General features: G+C 33.7%; 1 protein-coding gene and 1 long non-coding RNA gene across 2 annotated transcripts in view; one reads left to right on the top strand and one right to left on the bottom strand.

The window, feature by feature from the left end:
- The window catches only part of LOC145167073 (uncharacterized), a 41,519-nt gene extending 20,302 nt beyond the window's left edge, over positions 1 to 21,217 (bottom strand). Inside the window, exons 1-2 of the long non-coding RNA XR_013740887.1 lie at positions 21,050 to 21,217; positions 20,872 to 20,961 (exon numbers count right to left, since the gene is read on the bottom strand). This is a non-coding gene — a long non-coding RNA (uncharacterized LOC145167073). The remainder of the gene's footprint in view (positions 1 to 20,871; positions 20,962 to 21,049) is intronic.
- LOC145167072 (transmembrane ascorbate ferrireductase 2-like) lies at positions 17,601 to 20,447 on the top strand. Its single transcript, XM_079086154.1, has 5 exons — positions 17,601 to 17,947; positions 18,172 to 18,220; positions 18,830 to 19,029; positions 19,848 to 20,149; positions 20,238 to 20,447. Exons 1-5 carry the CDS (start codon positions 17,804 to 17,806, stop codon positions 20,266 to 20,268), a joined length of 726 nt encoding a protein of 241 aa, XP_078942280.1. The 5' UTR covers positions 17,601 to 17,803; the 3' UTR covers positions 20,269 to 20,447.
- Positions 21,218 to 22,917: the final 1,700 nt, after the last annotated feature.

The following is a 22,917-nucleotide window of genomic DNA, read 5'->3' as shown; positions in this document are numbered from 1 at the left end:
ATTCCGAAGGTGTTCAAAACAATAAAGAAGTCTTCTGCAGCTCAACCGAAGTGAGCTTTCGGTTCCATTGACGCAAAGGGGGGGATTGTTGAGTTTAATTGTGTTGCGTCATGGGCTTTATGTTTTGTATCCGGATTGGGCATGTCCATCCGTGATTATCTAGTAGGGTTATACTATAAATATGCATGCATGTATGCATTAGATGAGTTGATTATTACGTTCATAGTTTTGTAACCCTAAAATACCTCTACAGTCGAAGTTCTTAATCGAGCTCTTCTGAGGTGTTGAAGTTTTAATCATACGACACATTCAAAGCCATTCTCGTGTTCATAACTACGTTCTTAATTGTTTGCCTGCATAGAATCTAACGATCCTAATTGAACTTTGTTCTAACACATCATTACTGTAATTGCTTAGTGTATGCATCACGGTTGTACATAATTAAGATCTTATAGCCCGAGAATGTTTGGTTTGACCTTATTTCAAGTTCTTGTCTGATGAAGGGCTTAGGGTAGGATCAAGTATTCAAAAGTCTATAGGGTCCAGCGTTATGTATGGTTAGCATACACTAGTGCTGCAGAGTTGGTGGAAGTTTCAGGTATGGGTTGTTTGGGATTAGTCCGCCAGTTATGAGATATTTAGCCTTCCTCTAGGAGTGAGGATTGAGCGCATGCCATGCTCACGTATAGTTTTAGGGCGTTGTGATGATACTTGAGACAAATATGGGTAGGTGTGGAAGGTAGTATGGGCCCGTACTACTGAAAGCACATGACCCATACGCGTAGCAAGGAAGTCACAACCCCTAGGGTTTTGTTGGGAGTTGGTTCCCGGATTTTTATATGGAATATCTGTTATATCCCTGGTATATTTTCAGCATGGTGGTTACTCGATGATTTGTGACTGGATCCGGGTCAGGATCAGGCGGTGGCAGAGAAGAGGCACCAACAGTGCCCGAGACTATCGACCATATAGGGCCAGACGAGATGGACACCAGGATCCGGGAGATCCTGCATGATGAGGTGGCTGCAATGTTCCGGGCTCAGTTTTTTTTTAGAACGGAAAATCTAAACTACTCCCAAACTACTCCTAATACCACCTATGTCTCAAATGAGACTTGAACCCTCAACCTCTAGGAGGGAGGGCAACACCCGGTACCGCTGGGCTAGAAGCCCTCACTGAGGCGGCTGCATACCTCACTGAGGTGGCTAACGCAACAGCTGTAACGGCGACAGGGGGGAGCCAGTCGGGCTTTTCAGTATCGGGACTTCGACAACACGAAGCCCCATACTTTTGATGGGACTTAGGGCCCCATCAAAGCCATGAGGTGGCTTACTGACGTGGAGGGGTGTTTCTTCACGTGTTAATGTCCCACTGACCAGAATGTCAAATGTGCCCTGAACCTGCTGAGGTCTGGGGCAAAGGACTGGTGGAGGTTGATGACTGGAACGTATTCTGATGATCAAAGAGCTGCGGTTACTTGGGAGCAGTTCAGGGATATGTTCCGCGCTCGCTACATTCCACGAGTCGAGCGGGAACGGATAGCTCAGGAGTTTCTGGATTTGATACAGGATGGTGAGACGGTCACAGAGATCACCCGTATGTTCACGGAGAGGGCGATGTTCTGCCCGGAGTTTGCTTCTGAGCAGGCTCAGATGACACGTTATCTGAGCATGCTCAAGACTGACATCCGTCAGTTTGTGGCGACCCAGCGTTGTGATACGCTTCTGGATTTACAGGAGGCCGCTAGGCGGCGTGAGTTGGAGATTGAGCTGCAGTTAAGGGAGCAGCAGCAGGCCTCGACACAGTCACAGCTGGGGCCAAAGTGGTCTAAGACCGCTGATTCCAGGTCAGGAGGGCAGCAGGGCCGCACTTGTGGCAAGTGCGGGATGGGTCACTTGGGGGTTTGTAGATCGGGTAGCGCTTGCCGCAAATGCGGCAAGGAGGGGCACTTTGCGCGGGATTGTCGCCAGACAGCCCCGGTTCAGGATATGAGGATATGTTACCGCTGTCATCAGGTTGGTCACGTGAAGATCAACTGTCCACAGCTCGCTGCCAAACCGACGCAGGCTCCAGCACCGGCTACACTGAGGATTACTGACGGGGGTCAGGGTAGAGCAGCGCCCCCGAGGGCTCAGGGACGCGCCTTCCAGCTTACAGCAAAGGAGGCCAGAGCAGCACCAGACGTGGTTGCTGGTATGTTTCTATCCCTTATCTTACTGATTATACTCGTTTTATGCTTATATGTTTGTACCAGTGATTGGGTACATTTTTAGTAAACTCCTTACCTGCTTTGGTATTATTTGACTCGGGGGTGAGTCGGTTGTTTGTCTCTCAAACATTTATTAGGGAGTTCGGTTTGCCAGTAGGAGAGCTAGAGTGTCCGTTGCGAGTCTCTATCGCCAACGAACACGGGATTTCCGCTTCTTCAGTCTATCGGGGTTGTGTATTGGAGATCTTCGGGGTATCTTTCCCAATAGACCTGATTCTGATTCCCATGGGGGACGAATGTGTGATTGTGGGTATGGACTGGCTTAGTCGCTTTGGTGCCATGATTGACTGCGAGGGTCAGCGGGTGGTAGTTCGAACCGAGAGTGGGGGAGAACTGATTGTCTACGGCGAGGGCACCAGATTGGGATCAGGGTTCGGCTCGGCTGCCAGGGCTCGGCAGTACATTCAACACAGGTGTGCGGGTTATCTAGCGTATGTGGTGGATACGCGGGTCAGGGATCAGACCTCGGTTTCAGAGGTTCCAGTAGTCAGGGAGTTTGTTGACGTGTTTCCGGAGGAGTTACCAGGAGTGCCTCCGGAGAGGCAAGTCGAGTTCAGGATCGACCTTGTGCGAGGCAAGGCCCCTATCGCGAAGGCGCCATACCGGTTGGCACCACCAGATATGCATGAGCTGTCATCACAGCTGCAGGAACTGTTGGGCTATAAGTTCATTCGTCCGAGCAGTTCTCCGTGGGGAGCGTCGATTCTCTTCGTCAGGAAGAAGGATGGTTCACACCGTATGTGCATTGACTACCGGGAGTTGAACAAGTTGACGGTGAAGAACCGTTATCCACTCTCGAGGATAGATGACCTTTTTCATCAGTTGCAGGGAGCATCTTGGTTCTGCAAGATAGATCTGAGGTCGGGATACCATCAGGTCAGGGTTAGGGAGGAGGACGTGGAGAAAACCACGTTTCGGACTCGTTATGGACATTACGAGTTCGTGGTGATGCCGTTTGGGCTCACCAACGCGCCAGCAGTATTTATGGACCTTATGAATCGGGTCTGCAGACCGATGCTCGATCGCTCGGTCATCGTGTTCATAGACGATATCTTGGTGTACTCCAAGACCCGAGAGCAGCATGAAGAGCATCTACAGGAGTTATTGGGAGTTCTGAGGCGAGAACGGCTTTATGCCAAGTTCTCGAAGTACGAGTTTTGGTTACGAGATGTTCAGTTTCTTGGACATCTCGTTAACCAGGAGGAGATTTTGGTCGATCCGGCCAAAATCGAGGCGGTTATGCAGTGGGAGGTTCCAAAATCTCCCTCGGATATCAGAGCTTCTTGGGATTGGCAGGGTACTACCGGAGATTCATACAAGATTTCTCCAAGATTGCAGTACCCCTCACTCGTCTGACGAGGAAGGGGGTGGATTTCCGATGGGGCCCCAAGCAGCAGAGGGTGTTTGAGACCCTCAGACAACGACTATGCGAGGCTCCATTCTTGACTCTCTCTGAGGGAGTTGAGGATTTTGTAGTGTTCTGTGATGCATCCATCACAGGATTGGGAACGATCCTCATGCAGAGAGGACGGGTGATAGCCTACGCGTCGCGGCAGCTGAAGCCGCACAAGACGAGATACCCTACTCATGATCTGGAGTTGGGAGCGGTGGTATTCGCTCTCAAGATTTGGAGACATTACCTCTATGGGGTACGTTGTACCATATACACTGACCACAAGAGCCTGAGACACATCATGGATCAGCCGAACCTGAACATGAGGCAGCGCAGGTGGCTTGACGTGGTCAAGGATTATGACTGCGAGATCCTTTACCATCCTGGTAAAGCGAACGTGGCTGCGGATGCTCAGAGCCGCAAGTAAGCTGGATCTTCTACTCCAGTGACGTGTATGAGGATATCAGTGGATTTTCCACTTGTGAGCTTGATCAGGGAAGCTCAGGCTGAGGGTATGCGACAGGAGATTTGGAAGCTTGAGAGGATTAGGGGTGAGAACACTCGGTTTGTGCAGGATAGTAGGGGATTGTTGACCCGTTGCGGTCGGGTATGGGTTCTGATGTCTGGTGGGGTCAGACAGACTATATTGGAGGAGGCTCATAAGTCTCGCTTCTTTATTCACCCGAGGGCCACCAAGATGTACCGGGATTTGCGTTTGAGTTACTGGTGGTCGTACATGAAACGAGAAATCGCTTGGTACGTGGAGAGGTGCCTGACCTGCAGGATCGTCAAGGCCTTGCACCAGAGGCCGCATGGCAAGCTGCAGCCTCTAGAGGTTCCCATGTGGAAGTGGGAACAGATCACGATGGATTTTATCACCAAGATGCCGAGGACAGCGAAGGGCTTCAGAGCTATATGGGTCATCGTGGATCGATTGACCAAAAGCGCCCACTTTTTAGCGATACAGGAGAGTTCATAAGCCGAGAAGCTGGCCGACGTGTATATCTGCGAGATCGTTGCTCGCCATGGGGTGTCGGTCTCTATTGTCTCAGACCACGATGTTCGGTTTACCTCCCGTTTCTAGCAGAAGTTTTTTATGAGTTTTACCTCAATAAGATTCATTGATTTTCTGTTTTCAATTATTCGTTTGTCTATTGAAGTTTTTTTATGAGTTTTACCCATATCTGGCCTTCTTACTGTTGATTGTCATTTTCAGAATCAAATTAGGAAGTAATAAATGATTTATCGTATCCAAATATCTAGAATAGCATTTAAAGTATTCTATTAGAATAAGGAAACAAATCAGATTAATATTTAAAAATATTCTATTAGAATACCATTAATAGAATATAAAAAAAAACATTAATAGAATATAGAATATTTTATTGTAATACATAGAATAACATAAACAAATGAGATTAATATTTTATTAGAATACATAGAATACACAATATATCATTTATTCTTATAGAAAAAATAATTGATGTTGTACCTTTTTTTCTTTTTCTTTTGATGTTGTAGTTGCTGATTCATTTCATCGATATACTTCGATGATTTTCTTTTTTGAACCAACTGTTTGCCTATTGAAGTTTCAACTTCATTACTTCTACCCACTGTCATCATTTTTATTTTTGCTTTTGTCATTCTTGTTATAATATTTAACGACATGAAAATAATTAATGTTAATACAAACAACTGCATAATATTAGAATTATAAACTATAAAGTTATATTATAAACTCTAAAGAAATATAAAGTTCTAGAATGTGAAAGGTTGCATATGATATTAAAGAAACATATATAAAAATTAGAGAAATGAAAAGGGAAGAAAAAAATCATATCTTAAAACAAGGTAATGATCAATGATAAGCCAAATAAAAAGGAAATTTTGCACCAATCACCTTAATATTCATAATAAAATCATACCTTAAAACAGGGTAATGATCGAGACTTCCCCCAAAGGAAGTCTTGGTTGAAAAGGCAAGTGTTACAATTCTTTCTTTTCAATATTTTGGTTAATTTCAGTTTGCCTCTTGATCTTCTTACTTAAAGCTAAAATCTTCGGAAGTCTTTTTATGTAAACAAAAGGAATTTAATAGACGAAATCCATCAAACTCTCCATTTTCCTCTACTTGAAGGAAAAGATAACAATGATTATGAAGAGTTAGAATGTACATTCCTCTATATTTTCTTTTATTTTGTTTTCTATACAAAGAACATGTGGTAAGTATGATGGAATACATATATTTTTGTATCATATTGTAAACATCCTGATGATTTTAGTTTCCCCTCTATTTATAAAATAGACTTTTGTATAAGATTGTAAACAATCCAAAAGTATTTTCTTCAGTCTTCAGTTGATCATCATTTTTCCTTCATATGTTATTTGTTCTGTTTAGAAAAATGAAAAATGCATCTTTGGATTTAGGAATCCTTTCCCAATAGATCAAATCCAGATTACCAGACTAAAAAAAGGATTCATCATATTCTAACTCATCAGAATACTCTGATTAAAATTTCAAAATTATATTCTAACTAATCTAAGAACTTTATCCAAGTAGAATATATGATGATAGTTAACATAGTTGTCGAAATACCTGGAATTCCTTGAAAAGGTTTGGTAATAATGTCGTTTTGAGGATCTGATGGTGTAGTCATTTTGACTGAAACCACAAGCTTTAAAGAGGGTTTTTTCTTGGTGATAGAGACACAAGGGTTCTTTTGATGTCGATATCCAAGAGTTTTTTTTTCTATATGAGAAATGGAGAAGATCAGAGGAGAGAACGGAAGAAAAGGGTTTTGATGAATTGCGATGGAAGAATTGGGGAGGCGTGTAGTTGTTATCATCGAAGATATTGCGTCGTTTTTTGGGGTTTTGAAGAACTGGTTTTTAAGTTGAAGAGTAATATGATCGGATATATGATATCGAGGATGAGATGATCGGGTCGCATCCGACTCGTTTCTCTTGGATGATGTCCACTAATTATCCTTATTTTTCTACTTTAGTCATCTAACTATAAACAATGTTAGTCTAATAAAATATTTTAAAGTGTTAGTCTCATTTGTTTCTATTAGAATAATTTGTTATGTATTAATGTTATTCTAATAGAATATTCTAAAGTAATGTTATTTGTTATTATTGACTTTGCATGAACAATTAGAGTTAACTGAAACATTTTACATAGTTTTTTTTTAATTGGAAATCTTGTGTCGACTAATCTTAAAAGTTCATACTTTGTTAGAATCTAATATTTTCTAATCATTTTAGTAGGGTTGTCTAAGAAAAGTGACTTAATTTTAGTCTGTATAGTTTTTATTTCTAAAAGCAAATGGCTTAATTTTAGTTTTGTCCGTACAGAATTATATACATGTACACAATAATTTTATTATTAATTTTCTAAAGTAATGTTATTTGTTATTATTGACTTTGCATGAACAATTAGAGTTAACTGAAACATTTTACATAGTTTTTTTTTAATTGGAAATCTTGTGTCGACTAATCTTAAAAGTTCATACTTTGTTAGAATCTAATATTTTCTAATCATTTTAGTAGGGTTGTCTAAGAAAAGTGACTTAATTTTAGTCTGTATAGTTTTTATTTCTAAAAGCAAATGGCTTAATTTTAGTTTTGTCCGTACAGAATTATATACATGTACACAATAATTTTATTATTAATTTTCTAGAATATGTTTTTGCCAATTACTTTTTAAGTTCTAAAATAGAATTACTTAATTGCATTTTTTGTTCTCTATAGTTTATAATGAGAAAATTATATTTTTGACTTTTTTTTAATTTTAAAAGAATAATTAATTTAAAAAGCGAATCATAATAAGTTTAATATCAAGTGATGAAAAAAATAGAATAATAAAAATAATTAAATTAAATCAAATCAACTTTTGTACACGTTAGAAACTTACATATATTTTTGACAATAAAATTACTTAATTACAAATATTCTAAAACAAAATTACGTATTAATTTAATTCTAAAATTAAATTACTTATAACAAAATACTAAATCTAATGTCATGTATTCTTTATTATTGTAACAGAATACTAAATCTAATTTCATTTATTCTTTTTACTATAATATTCTAAAACAAAATTGCATATTATATTCTAGTTAGATAATAATACGTTTTATTATCAAGTATTTAAATGAAACGAGAATAATCCAAATAATTAACTTAAAACAAATAAGAATAAGTTTAATACCATATTAACAATATGTGTTTTTATTTGTCAACATTATTGCATAAGAATAATAAACATATATAGATTTTAATCATTTATCATTTTACCAAACAATTATTTAATCAAATAATTAGGCATCATCAAACATAAATTGTAAATCCTATATATCACTTACCATTAATCAGTAAATATTTTATCAAGATACCAATCGGTTACAAAATACCAAAATATCAATGGTTTAAGCATATCATCAAACATAAGTAGTTTTAAAAAAAAACTCAACAGAAAATAAATTGTCTGCATGTAATAAACCAATATAAGAAATTCCTTTTTGTCTCTTGCTTCACTTCCTTTTTTCACCAACATACACATAGTTTTCTTATCAAGTTTTGAAAATTTCAATACTTCTGCAACATTCAATTTTTATGCTTGTTAATTTGATGGTTTGCAAGCTTAGCAACATAAAATGTACGCAACTTTTCAATCTTCACATGGAAAAGTACATGGGTGAGAAAGAAGAAAAGTGGGATGTGGAACTGGGAGAAGAAAGTGTTAGGAAATCTAAGAAGTTTGAAAAGTTGCGTACATTTTATGTTGCTAAGCTTGCAAACCATCAAATTAACAAGCAGAAAAAATTAAATGTTGCAGAAGCATTGAAATTTTCAAAACTTGATAAGAAAACTAGGTGTATGTTGGTGAAAGAAGGAATTGAAGAAAGAGACAAGCTGGAAATGAAGGAAGTTTGAAAACTTCTTATATTGGCTTATTACATGCAGACAATTTATTTTCTGTTGAGTTTTTTTAAAAATACTTATGTTTGATGATATGCTTAAACCATTGATATTTTGGTATTTTGTAACCAGTTGGTATATTGATAAAATATTTACTGCTTAATGGTAAATGATATATAGGATTTACAATTTATGTTTCATGATGCCTAATTTTTTGATTAAATAATTGTTTGATAAAATGATAAATGATTAAAATCTATATATGTTTATTATTCTTATAAAATAATGTTGACAAATAAAAACACATATTGTTAATATGGTATTATGCTTATTCTAATTTGTTTTAAGTTAATTATTTTGGTTTCATTTAAATATATGAAAATAAAACGTATTATTATCTAACTAGAATATAATATGTAATTTTGTTTTAGAATATTTTAGTAAAAAGAATAAATGAAACTAGATTTAGTATTCTATTAGATTTAGTATTATGTTAAAAGTGATTTTATTTTAAAATTAAAATAATATGTAATTTTGTTTTAGAATATTTGTAATTAAGTAATTTTATTTTGACAAAATTGTAAGAATGGTCCCTGTGGTTAGGACGAAATTGTCACTTTATGCCAAAAAGGTTTGGACTAGTACTCATGGTCCAAAGGTTTTCAGTTTTTTGCCATTTTGGTCCAATTTACTTTAAACTTTTCTGTTATGACGATTTTGCCCTTGGTTTTTCCTTTTTTCAGTTTTATTTATTTATTTAAATTCTTTAAACATTTTTTAGACTCCAAAATTTAAAACAAGCAAATTCATAAACAACAAAGAATACTTTCTACCACCACCTCCACCAACGTCGGCCACCAGTCTCTGCCATCACCACCACCTCTAACCACCACAATCCACAACCATCAAACATGGCAACATCATCAGAAAACCCAGTCGCTCTCTTTCTCTATATCTTTCTCTTATCTCCCGGATCTGTCAAAGAACGGCGGTGGATCTTCATAGCATCGAGGGTTTCAAAATGGATCTTCATAGCATTGACGGCGAAGGATTTCAAATCGACAGTGACAGCGATTAGAAGAAGTTATGTCGGAAACTGATGTTGCTTTAATTCGAAGCAATTTGTGAAGAAAGGGGAGGAGACTTTGATTTATAATCCGTTAAAGAAGAAAAACTTCTTTAACCGGATTCAGGGCGAGATCGGATTGAAAGTTTAATTTGTTGATGATATTGCTTCGCCGCTGGCGCCACCATCTCCTCTTCCATCTTCCATCTGAGAATGTGAAAGTTGAGCCAAAGTCATTGGAAGAAGCTAAGTAAAAAACTGATCTTGCCCCTACTGCTGATTCATAACCATTACCGGTATCAGAGGTGGTACCTATAGAATCTGCTCCATAATCGAAGCTTTAAGATCTGGGTTAAATACACACACTGAAAAATTAAAAGACATACACTCACACTAAATAGTGAATAATATGCAAAGAAACAAGTCGAGATCTGGTTCAACATGTATGCCGACAGTGATGGTGGTGGTTTAGTGTTACTCCGAAAGAAAATCGGGATCACATTCAAAGAAGATGAAAAGGGTATGTAAACCCAGTTTAAGAACAGTTTAATATTTTGTTTTCTAGGTTCAGTTTTTTTCTTTCTGGGTTTCTGCAATGAATCGATTTTGTATCATTTTCAAAACCAAGTCAATTTGTTGCAGATCTCTTTATATGTGGAGATGTGTGTAAAAGATCATGAACTTGGTTGTGTGGATTTGATAATGACGAAAAGAGTTTCAATTCCCAAAATTGAGAGAGAGAGAGAGAGAGAGAGAGAGAAAGAGAGATGTATTTTTTTTATTTTTTTCTTTTAAATATTAAAGAACTTAACTAAATAAATAAAACTGGAAAAGGAAAAACAAATGGCAAAATCGTCATAACAGAAAAGTTTAAAGTAAATTGGACCAAAGTGGCAAGAAAATGAAAACCTTTAGACCATGAATGCTAGTCCAAACATTTTTGGCCCAAAGTGGCAATTTCGACCTAACCATATGGACCATTCTTACAATTTTGTCTTTTATTTTAGAATTAAAATAAGTCAAAAATACATGTATATTTCTAACGTGTGTACAGAAGTTGATTTGATTTAATTTAATTATTTTTAATATTCTATTTTTTATCACTTGCTATTAAACTTATTATGATTTTCTTTATAAATTAATTATTTTTTTAATGAGAAAATTATATTTTTGACTTTTTTTAATTAAAAAAGTAATTAATTTAAAAAGCAAATCATAACAAGTTTAATATCAAGTGATGAAAAAATAGAACATTAAAAATAATTAAATTAAATCAACTTCTGTACGCGTTAGAAATTTACATATATTTTTTACTTATTTTAATTCTAAAATAAAATTACTTAATTACAAATATTCTAAAACAAAATTACATATTATTTTAATTCTAAAATAAAACCACTTAGAATATTCTATTAGAATAACATTAATACATAACACATTATTCTAACAGAAACAAATGAGACTAACACTTTAGAATATTCTATTAGAATAACATTGTTTATAGTTAGAGGACTAGAGTAGAAAAATAAGGATAATTAGTAGACATCATCCAAGAGAAACGGATCGGATGCGACCCGATCATCTCATCCTCGATATGATATATCCGATCATATTACTATTCAACTTAAAAATTGGTTCTTCAAAACCCCAAAAAACGACGCAAGATCACCGGTGATAACAACTACACACCTCCCCAATTCTTCCATCGCAGTTCATCAAAACCCTTTTCTTCTGTTCTCTCCTCTGATCTTCTCCATTTCTCACATAGACAAAAAAATAAAAAAATAAAAAAAAAATAAAAAACCTTGTGTCTCTATCGCCAACAGAAAACCATCACCATCAGATCCTCAAAACAACATTATTACCAAACCTTCTCAAGAAATTGCAGGTATTTCAACAACTATGTTAACTATCATCATATATTCTACTTGGATAAATTTCTTAGATTAGTTAGAAAATAATTTTGAAATTCTAATCAAAGTATTCTGATGAGTTAGAATATGATGAATCCTTCTTTTAGTCTAGTAATCTAGATTGATCTATCGGGAAAGGATTCCCAAATCCAAAGATTCATTTTTTATTTTTCTAAACAGAACAAATAACATATGAAAGAAAAATGATGATCAACTAAAGACCGAAGAAAATACTTTTGGATTGTTTACAATCTTATACAAAAGTTTATTTCATAAATAGAGGGGAAACTAAATTCATCAGGATGTTTACAATATGATACAAAAATCTATGTATTCCATCATACTTACCACATGTTCTTTGTATAGAAAACAAAATAAAGGAATATGTGGAGGAATGTACATTCTAACTGTTCATAATCATTGTTATCTTCTCCTTCAAGAAGATGAAAATGGAGAGTTTGATGGATTTCATCTATTAAAATCCTTTGTTTACATAAAAAAGACTTTCAAAGATTTTAGCTTCAAGTAAGAAAATCAAGAGGCAAACTGAAATTAACTAAAATATTGAAAATGAAGGATTGTAACACATGCCTTTTCAACCAAGACTTCCTTTGGGGGAAGTATTGATAATCACCCTGTTTTAAGATATGGTGTTATTATGAATATGAAGGTGACTGGTGCAAAATTTTCTTTTTATTTGGCTAATCATTGATCATTACCCTGTTTTAAAATATGATTTTTGTCTTCCCTTTTCATTTCTCTAATTTTTATATATGTTTCTTTAATATCGTATGCAGCCTTTCACAATCTAGAAGTTTATATTTCTTTAGAGTTTATAATATAGCTTTATAGTTTATAATTCTAATATTATGCAGTTGTTTATATTAACATTAATTATTTTCATACAACTAATATTATAACAAGAATGACAAAAGCAAAAATAAAAATGATGACAATCAACAGTAAGAAGGCTAGATATGGGTAAAACTCATGAAAAAACTTCAATAGGCGAACGACTAATTGAAAGAAGAAAATCATTGAATCTTATTGATGAATCAATCGATATAACAGCAAAAGCCAAAGAAAAAAAAAGGTATATAATCAATTATTGTTTTTGTACTATAATATCTTGTGTATTAATGTTATTCTAATAGCAAGAATGCCAGATATAGGTAAAACTCATATTTGTTATTATTGATTCTGCATTTACAATTAAAGTTAACTGAAACATTTTACATAGTTTTTTTAATTGGAAATCTTATGTTGACTAAAATTAAAAGTTCATACTTTGTTAGAATTTGATATTTTCTAATCCTTTTAGTTGGTTTCACAAAGTTTGTTGTCAATAAAATAATTATAGCTTGGTGTTTGACTTTGACTTCTGCCATTAATTATAGAATGTTGTTGCCTTTTCTGAAGTTGTCAAAGTTGGTTGTCATTTATGGCAGTTTGGTGTTTGCTTCTAATTTATATGGATGTCTCAACATTCATTGGCTTCTGAAACATAGTAGACATATTCATATAGATGTTATTCTAATAGAATATTCTGAAATGTTAATCTTGTATTCTATTTTTATGATGTTATTATCTATCTTTTTGCTAATATTATTTATTCTGAAAATTCATTGAATAATAGAGAAACAAAAGGTGCTTTTTGAAGATGAAACAAATAAAAAAAGGAAGATGAAGAGTACAAATGAGAACATCGAGAAAAAGAAACAAAAAACAACGAAAGATATATTAAAAGATCTGCCTTCAATCAATTCTCGAATGAATCCCGAAGCTATGCTTGAAGTTATAAGAAGTTTAAGTTTGTCTCAAAAGAAATGGGTAAAGAAGATGGGTTTTGGATCCCTTTTGGAGTTGAGCATCAAGAGACTACCATTGAAGCTTGTACATTTTGTTGTTCAACATTATAATCATCAAAAGAACATCAAAAGAACAGAATTGTGCTTGATAAAAAAAAAGATTCATAAAGTGTTGGTCTACCAAATGGAGGACGAAGCTTGTTTGACTTTCATTTTATTGACAATGAGAATGAAACGTATGTTATATGGCAAAGCCAGTTTACAAAAGAAACCATGAATGCCACTGGGTTCAAAGAAGTCATTCTAAAATCCAAACGAGATGATGATATCTTCAAGCTAAATTTTATTTCTTTGTTTGTGAATACGTTTGTTGAATCACATTCTTATGGGACGTGCAACATAGATCATATTAGAATAGTGGTTGGAGTTAAAGACATCTCATGCATTAATTGGTGTGTGTACTTAAATTATTGTTTGAAGAGTACAAGATCTTTGTGACATCAAGATAAAAAAGAAATGATATTATAATGGGCCAATGTTGTTATTGATGGTATGCTTTTTGTTTAATTGTTTTAATTATTTTTTATTTATTAATATCTAATATAATTTACAAACTAATATCATGCAGGTACTTTACTGTGACGGTCTTGAATGTCAACGTTTAATCATAAAGTCAAAAATTCCAACAATAACAATGTGGTCAACAGAGGATTTAAGTAACAGACAGTCTTTTGAAATTGAAGATGGTAGGTTTGGATGTGGAAAAGTTGTTATGACACAAATAACGAGAGATAGCGAGGGGTCATCCAATGTGAAAGACAATATTTATGACACTATTGAGGTAACTTTAACTAAAATATAAAATATAATTTGTTTTTGTATTATGTTAAATAAATGAAAGTATGTTGATATAATGGGTAAAAGTAGAAATACATAGTTTCTGTAAGTAGAAAAATTAAAGTAAGATGTTATAAAAAATTCTAGATATTCTTATATTACATTTTTATGGTTCATAGTAAATATTCTAGCTATTCCGAGATGATAATAACTACGTATAATATATATATATATATATATATATATATATATATATATACACACACACACACACACACGCGCGCGCGCGTTTTTAATTGTTGAAAAAGTTTTGATGAAAAAAAAAACTTTAAGAATGTTATTTTAAGGTATATATATATATATATATATATATATATATATATATATATATATATATATATATATCATACGTAGTTTTTAAAAAAACATCATTTAAATGTATTATAATGTTGAACAACAAAATGTGCAAGCTTCAATGGAATTCTCATTTAAACGACACGACACGACATCGTGTTTTTTAAACTTGATACGAACATGACACGAACACGAATTCGAATTTTGATTTCGTCCCGATTTCTTTTCGTGTCGTGTATTTTTGTCGTGTCGTGTCATAAATTGACACCCCTAATAATCAGTATAATGTAAGCATTTCTGTGTATGAACCAGTTAAAACGGGTATTGGATTGGAAATGAAAAAAAAATTGGAATTCTATGAACCGAGTTCGGGTTTGGAACCAGAAAAGATTGGGATGTGGAGTTGTTACTTTTAGTTAAATGCAAGGTTTTATTTAATGTGGTTTAGGTTGGTGATGATGAAGTGTTTGCTAAAACACTTAAAAGTGAAAGCAACAACCAACCAACAAACAAAGAGGAAAAGAAAAGCGAAACACAAGACACCTTGTTGGGAATATTTTGATGAAATTGTTGTTGACAATGTTCAAAATGGCTAATAACAGAAATATTCAGAATCATATAGAATTATATTAGTTTTGATTTAGTCTTGTAACTTAGTCATTTAGTTCTATTCTTTAGGCTATTATTCTCACGTGTTTTGAATCTCCTATTTATGTGGAGTTAGGGCTCTCTACTTCTGTATATAAACACATGTATATCACACTGAATGAATACAGAGAAATTACTTCAATCATACTACTTCATACCTTATTATGGTATCAGAGCTTTAAGGTCACATATCAATTTTTTTTACCCCTTTCTTCACGTGAGAATAATAGCCTAAAGAATAGGACTAAATGACTAAGTTACAAAATTAAATCAAAACTAATATAATTTGATTCTCAATATTTATGTTATTAATGGCAAGTGCAAATAGTGTTCCACCATTCTTAAAGTCGACCCGAATGTAAACCGTACATCTAGTTTAGATAAGCATGTTATTAGTTGTAAGACAAAATTGCAAAAATGGTCCCCGTGGTTGTCAAAATTATGTGGTTTTGGTCCAAAAAAGTTTGGTGATGCATTAGTGGGTCCAATTTTGGATACCTTGTATAGTTTTGATCCATATGGTTGACATTTTGTTGTGCTTTTGGTCCATACCCCACCTAAAATGACTAATATGCCCCTAAAATAGTTGTTTTAATTTCCTTTTATTTATTTTATTATTCTTTTAATTAAAAAACTAAAAAGAAATCACACCGTTCCCCACCTAAGTCATCACTCCTACTAATCTCTCCCTCTCAAGAAAACAAAAACATGTCGTCTCCACCAAAAAGAAATCCCACCTCACGACCACCCTCACCGCTACCACTGTCAGCCATCACCACCTTCAACCACCTCCGTCTCCACCTAGAATTTCGATGAAAATGTCCCAAATACCATGAAAAATCCAATCTTCAAGAATAATGTCCACAAATACAATCAATTGTGTGTTGATTTACAAGATTTGAATTCCTATAACAATTTCCCATCTAGAATCCCAACAAGAAATTAGGTTGATCCTTCAAGAAACAGAGTTGCTTGATACATCCTTCATTAGCCGATTTGCATCTATAAATGGCTCTACCATCTCTTCCTCTATCTTCGCCACAACAGTTGCTGGAGACACATTGCCTGAGCCGGATTTCACATTCCGATCGGAGTTACCACCATTGATCAACACCACTACCACCATTCCATACCACCACTCTCTGGTTGTTCGGGATCGATAAATGAACTCCATCACATAAATAGGATTTTTAGATCTAACATTGCTCTTTCTCCGGTGAGTTCAATTCCGCCATCGAATTGTCAGCTACCACTACATACAATACATATCACACATATACACAGGAGGTGGAGAAGGTACGAGAATAAGCCAATTGTAATTAATAATTAAGAACTCGGCCTAGAAAGAGGGAAATGATCTAGTTGTGCTTCCGCTATTTTTCAGATCTTGAGAGATACCTTCACGTCGATTTAACAACCTCACCGCCCCTCATCACAGTAATATCTTGTAGTATCTATGTTTCACTTAGGTCCTCCGGTAACCTATGATTTGTAGGTGTTGATAAATAAAGGAAGGGGAAACTGAAACCAGAGGGAATCGAGTATTGTTCATTGTCTTCTACACTGACGATTTTCAGGGGCTTCTTTCAACAGTAGCTTCAGATCGAGTACTTGAATCTATAGTTGTTGAGTAAGTATTTGTTGAGGAGTACTCCACTGTTAGATGTGTACCATGATAAGACGAGGCTGATTGTAAACCACTTTGTCTATTTATGTGAGTGTGTGGTGCTTCCTTTCGGTAATCGAATGAGAGAGGTTGCAGGGGGTTTAGGATTTAGGAATTAAGTAAAAGGTAGGAGATCACAAGGGGGTACGTGTGTATGTGTGTGTGTGTGTGAGAGAGAGAGAGAGAGAGAGTCATCTCTGATTTTTAATTACTTAAAATCAATAAAATAATATAAAATTTTTAAAAAACAAAAATAAGGGGCAATATCGTCTTTGTAAGTACATAGGGACCAAAACCAATAAAAATATCCAATTTTGGACTATTGATGCACCATCAAAAATTTTGGACCAAAACCATATAATTTTTGCAATTTTGTCTAGTCATAAAAAAAAGCGGAAACTTTTGAAAAAACAAAGCACCATACAATTTAAAAAAGAAGCAAACCGGAAGGGTAGTGGGTTTAAAAAGAGTTTGTTAAACTTGCCCTTAAATGCGGTGCATTTAACTACTAATAAGGGGTGCATTATATGGTTGCCATGACACATTTTATTGACGATGTTTGGGTGATACACAAAAGGAAAATTAACTTTAGACCGTAAAACATCTTTTATCGTCACATCCTGTAATTTAACATCAATAAAAAGAAATTAAATTAAATTTTTTTATATAGTTAACTAATTAACTAATTAGTAATCTATTAATCATGTAAGAATTATTATTTGATAAACTTAAGTTCATTTGTATCTTAGATTAGAAAGTTGTAACTCATGAAGCTTCGATCTATCTTCCTCAATTCACATTTCGTAACCCATCCACCCGACACCACAATCCACAAATTAACCTCCGATAAACAACCGCATCTCCGCCGGAGCCCCAACCCTAACCCTAACTCTAACAACCTCCAATCGTCTTAATCTCGCCGGAAGATGGTGGTTCCGGTGGTTAAATTCCCAATATTCTTATGCGTAAGAAGTGTAGGCGTATTAGTACTGATCCTAGTTCTTATATGGAATGTTCACTACAGAGGAGGATTGTCTCTTTTCTCCAAAAACAAAGCGCTACTCTTCAATGTAATTCTTCAATTCCCTTTCTATTTATATAATCTTTTCCTTTTTTATATAAATAAAACGATTAGGGCTTGAGTTATTATATGTTCTTTCCTTAACTGAATTCTGTCTTGTGTTTTAGTTTTTATGATTTGAGAAGTGTGTGTATGCTAATTATATTATAGTTTATTATTAATATTTTATTTAAAGTTAATTATTTACATAAATAAAGCTGTGTTTTTTTGTAGGTTCATCCTGTTATGATGGTGACTGGTCTTCTTTTGTTGAATGGGGAAGGTAAAGTGTACTTTTAACTATCTCCTAATATGAATTTGTAGGTGTAAAATTTGATAATTTTCATCGGTTTTTTAAATTTTGTACAAATTACAAACATGATTATTGTAATAAGAAAAAGTAATTATGATAATTTTTTATATTATATGTAAATAAAATATGTAGTTAGAAGTTAGAACACTATTATAATTATTATAGAACTTATTATTTACAAAAACTAAAGATTAAACATACTAAAAGCTTATTAAAACCCAAATAAGATTATAATAATAATAACAATAGTAAAAACTTTCTAGTAATGTTTAGAAAATAAAATTATAAATTAATTAAAATCATAAAATTCTTAAAACAAGATGTGTCATGAGAAGTTTTATAAATAAAAATAGGTATATTATAACTTTTCATTCCATTTCAATATGGAACATCTTTTTTTCATTCCATATTGAAATGGAATGAAAAGTTATAATACAACTCAGAGATGGAATGGAATGGTTCATTCCATTGGAATGAGTCATTCCATTCCATCTCTGATTCCATCATACCAAGCACAACCGTAGCATTTGGTAATCCTAATTCGTACTTCTGGATGAATCATATGATTCATGAATGCAGCTATGCTAGCATACAAAACAATATCAGGAACAAAAGCTTTTAAAAAACTAGTTCATCTCTTACTTCAATTCCTAGCATTCATACTCAGTCTAATTGGTTTATGGGCTGTTTGGAAGTTTCACAACGATAAAGGAATCGACAATTTCTACAGTTTACACTCATGGTTAGGCTTAGCTTCCTTACTCCTATTTGCAATTCAGGTTCTTATTTTCCACTATTTTGTGTATAATAAGTTCAAATATTAAAGGTTTAATCTCATAAAAGACCTTATAGTTTGTGTTTTTTCCGGATTAAAACTCACATTTTATTTTATTTTTCCTGAAAAAGACTTTGCACCTTTTTATTTTTATTGATCTGAACCTTTTAGTCATTTTTTTCGAAAAGACTTGTAAATTGTGAGGGTTTTTTCGGAAAAAAGTTGGAAGGTTGAGGGGTTTTTTTGGAAAAAAAGACAAAATTGAGGGTTTTTTCGGAAAAAATGGAAAAATACAAGGTTTTTTTTTCAGGAAATAAGCAATGTTGAAGTTTAATCAGGAAAAAAACATAAAACATAAGGTCTTTTATGAGATTACTTGTAAAATGTGAGTTTTTTCGAAAAAAAACTAAAAAAGTTGAGGGTTTTTTTGGTAAAAAAGACAAAGTTGAGGTATTTTTAGAAAAAAAAATGAAAAATACAAGGTTTTTTTTCAGGAAATAAATAAAGTTGAAGTTTAATCAGGAAAAAAACATAAAATATAAGGTCTTTTATGAGATTACTTGTAAAATGTGAGGGTTTTTTCAGAAAAAAATTTAAAATGTTGAGGGTTTTTTCGGAAACAATTGGAAGGTCGAGGAGTTTTTTCGGAAAAAAAGACAAAATTGAGGGGTTTTTCGGAAAAAAGGAAAAAATACAAGGTTTTTTTTTTTCAGGAAACAAGTAAAGTTGAAGTTTAATCTGGAAAAAACTTAAAATATAAGGTCTTTTATGAGCTTAATCCAATATGAAACTATATAATCTTAGAAAACTATTTGATTGTAGTGGGGTGTTGGATTTGCCACATTTTGGTACCCATGTAGCTCAACGAAAATCAAAGGTTCATTGATGACATGGCATGTGTTTTTTGAAGTTTACATATATACCCTTGCTTTAGCTTCTTGTATCACGGGTGTTTTAGAAAAAATGACGTTTCTTCAAATGCACAAGATTATTTCACATTATTGTGTTGAGGCGATTTTGGTGAATGTTTTGGGTGTTTTGATGGTTGTATTGGGTGGTTTTGTGATTTTTTGTGTTGTTTCACCTGCAAATGGGAAAGGAGATGTTGTTCTTGGATCTATCGAGTAAGTAGGAGTTGAATTTTGATTTAATTTTTTAGATTTTTGAGTAAGGTGAAGTGAAGTGATGTTTTTGTTTGGTTTTGGTATTCAGGCTAGAAGAACACGCAATGGTATCATCCTAAAGTACATGGATTTTGGTCATGATGATGATTTTCAGAATTTTTGGAACAACAGATTGATGTTGATAGATTGAATTCTTTAGAAACATGTAACAATGAAAGCTACTCTGTTGATGAATAGGTCAATAGGTAACACGTGTTTTGATTGTTTTCATGTTACCTATCAGTTATTACTTGATTCATCTATGCATGTTCATCTTCAATTTGGTCAGATTCCAAATTGAAAACCAAAGTTTTGTGATTAGTAAATTAGAAGAACTCATAACCCAATGTGTGCTAGAAGAAAAAGGCTTCAAATTCACTGGTTAAAAGTTCAACAACATGTAATCCTGTAATGTTCATGGAATCTGGATTTAAGCAGCTTCAATATGACTTTCGGAAAATTTTTGCACAAATACAACAGATATTTTGATGAAGAAGACACTGAGAGGGATAATTTCAGGCATTCAAACGGAAAAACTAAACTATCAACAAATCGATAATTAAATCCACTAAAAAGCAAAGCCCTAATTTGTTTCTCCAAGTAGCAGAAGCATCGATTATCAAAAGCAGAAATTTCAGATCAAACACTACGTAATAAAACATAACTAAAACATCAATACGCACCTTGGAAAGAATTTCCTGCTATTATGAAAAAACGAAGCGATAGGTGTTCTCAACGATCCTTCGTTGAATATTCTCTTCTCTCACGATTTCCTAAAGGAAAACACACTCAGTTGCTCATCATAAATAGACTTTAATCATCAATCAGTTTAAACAGACATTATAGAGATTTTTAGGGTACCGAATGAGAGGCGGATTCGACGGGATGAAGTCCGACGATGTCACTACGCCTTTGAAATTCTAAACGAAGCAAATTGTTTATCAGACCTCCGATTTCGTTTTCGATCACCTTCGATTCTTCCATTATCTCTGTTCTGAGTGAGAATTTTTGAGAACCATTGTTCTGTAAATGAAATGCCGCCAAAAGCTAATTCTCCAACAACTCAATAAATCAATTTTAATTTAACTGGGCCTGCCATTTTAGAGCCCATACAATTTTATGAGCCCATTTAAATTGCAAGTTCTCTATGAAATATAAACTTTTTAAAGTAATTACATTATTATTATTATTATTATTATTATTATTATTATTATTATTATTATTGTTGTTTGGAAACGATCAAATTTTATAGAAACTCATCCAAAATAGAAAGCAACTATTTAGATTCACGCATACAAGCATATTGGAGATATTTAAAACGTGAATGGGTAAGAATAAAAGTCTTCCCAATTACAAATAACACCTTTGCATCTGCACTTAATCCATTGATAAAGATTAAGACCGATGAATATGAAGCTAATGGTACCTTGATGAAATCGAACCCCAATCTTATATATGTTCAAACAAAAACCGTATTGTTAACCGTATCCACAAATTAAACCCTTAATTGAATGAAAGTTATGATCAATAGAATCTCAGAGATGTTAAAACAATGTTTTAAAAACCGGTTTTTTAGTTGAACCGGTATGATGACCGGTTTCCGGTTCAACCGGTGTAACCAGTTCGACCGCCGGGTGAACCGGTTTCTACATTTTTCATGTTTTTTTTTTCTATTTTCCTACACATACATATAATCATACATATATAAATTATGAATTTAATGTTTACAAGTTCAAACATTAAAAATACACATAAAAATAAGTTGTATATGAATCCAAATACATTAAAATAACATATAACCATAATTTTTAGTGTTTTACATCAATCCATATATGTCAAAAAAGAAATAAAGTATAATACCGAAACGAAATATATGAATACAAACACATCAAAAAAATTTATAACATTTATCATATGTTTTTATTTAGAGAAAACTAAATATATTTGAAAAAAATCACCAAAGTTTATTATGTAAATGGTTCTTTTTCATGTGTTTTTATTTAGTTTAACCGGTTTATTTTGACCGGTTCAACCGGGTTTTTCTAAAAACCGGTCGGTTCAATCCGGTTCAGAAATCAATATAAAACCGGTGATAGTTGAACCACTCTCTCTCTCTCTCCCGGTTTCTGGTCCAACCGATTCGGCCGGCCGGTTCAAACCTGTTTTTAAAACATTGTGTTAAAAAAATCATATTTTTACATCTTTAATTAAATCCAATATACGTTCTTCCATGACGTCGGTTCTTCTTCTTTTCCTATTCTTCCATGGCAACGATGATATTAACCCTTTGGCTTTTGATCCACGTAGAATCTTACTAAACATCCATATAACATTCGCATGAGTATGTGGCATATTTGACCGGTTATTTCATGATGTGGACTAGATATAAAGGTCAAATTCCACCCTATTCACCATATAGCCAAAAAAAATAGTTTATGGAGCATTTAAATCAAAACCTAAAAGTTTGATGGGCTACGGTTTCATTTTTCCTTTAAACAATTTGTGTTTTTATTTGTAAAGGTACATATTAACATATCTAGTGTGAAAATGAAGTTCTAGAAAAGGGTTAATGACTTGTACTTTGCCTCATGTATATATCTAGTTAGTGGAGTACTTTTGTATATGGTTTATTATTGAACAATCATGTTTAAAAAATACCAATATGATAGTGTATTGTAGCTTAAAGCTTATTTGACATTTAAGTTGGCATCTTTGGCAACCCTTATATC

The sequence above is a fragment of the Lactuca virosa genome, chromosome 3 (assembly GCF_052849685.1).
Source record: "Lactuca virosa cultivar CGN04683 chromosome 3, Lactuca_virosa_CGN04683_v6, whole genome shotgun sequence".
In the NCBI taxonomy this organism is placed as follows: domain Eukaryota; kingdom Viridiplantae; phylum Streptophyta; class Magnoliopsida; order Asterales; family Asteraceae; genus Lactuca; species Lactuca virosa.
Note: the sequence above shows the minus strand (reverse complement) of the source record. Positions and strands in the feature narration are given on the sequence as shown.

Bases quoted from the DNA above. Each gene is read 5' to 3' on its own strand.
- LOC145167072 (XM_079086154.1), top strand. From the start codon at position 17,804: ATGGTGGTTCCGGTGGTTAAATTCCCAATATTCTTATGCGTAAGAAGT. The intron at 17,948-18,171 runs GTAATTCTTCAA...GTTTTTTTGTAG, and splicing joins ACAAAGCGCTACTCTTCAAT to GTTCATCCTGTTATGATGGT. The intron at 19,030-19,847 runs GTTCTTATTTTC...ATTTGATTGTAG, and splicing joins TACTCCTATTTGCAATTCAG to TGGGGTGTTGGATTTGCCAC.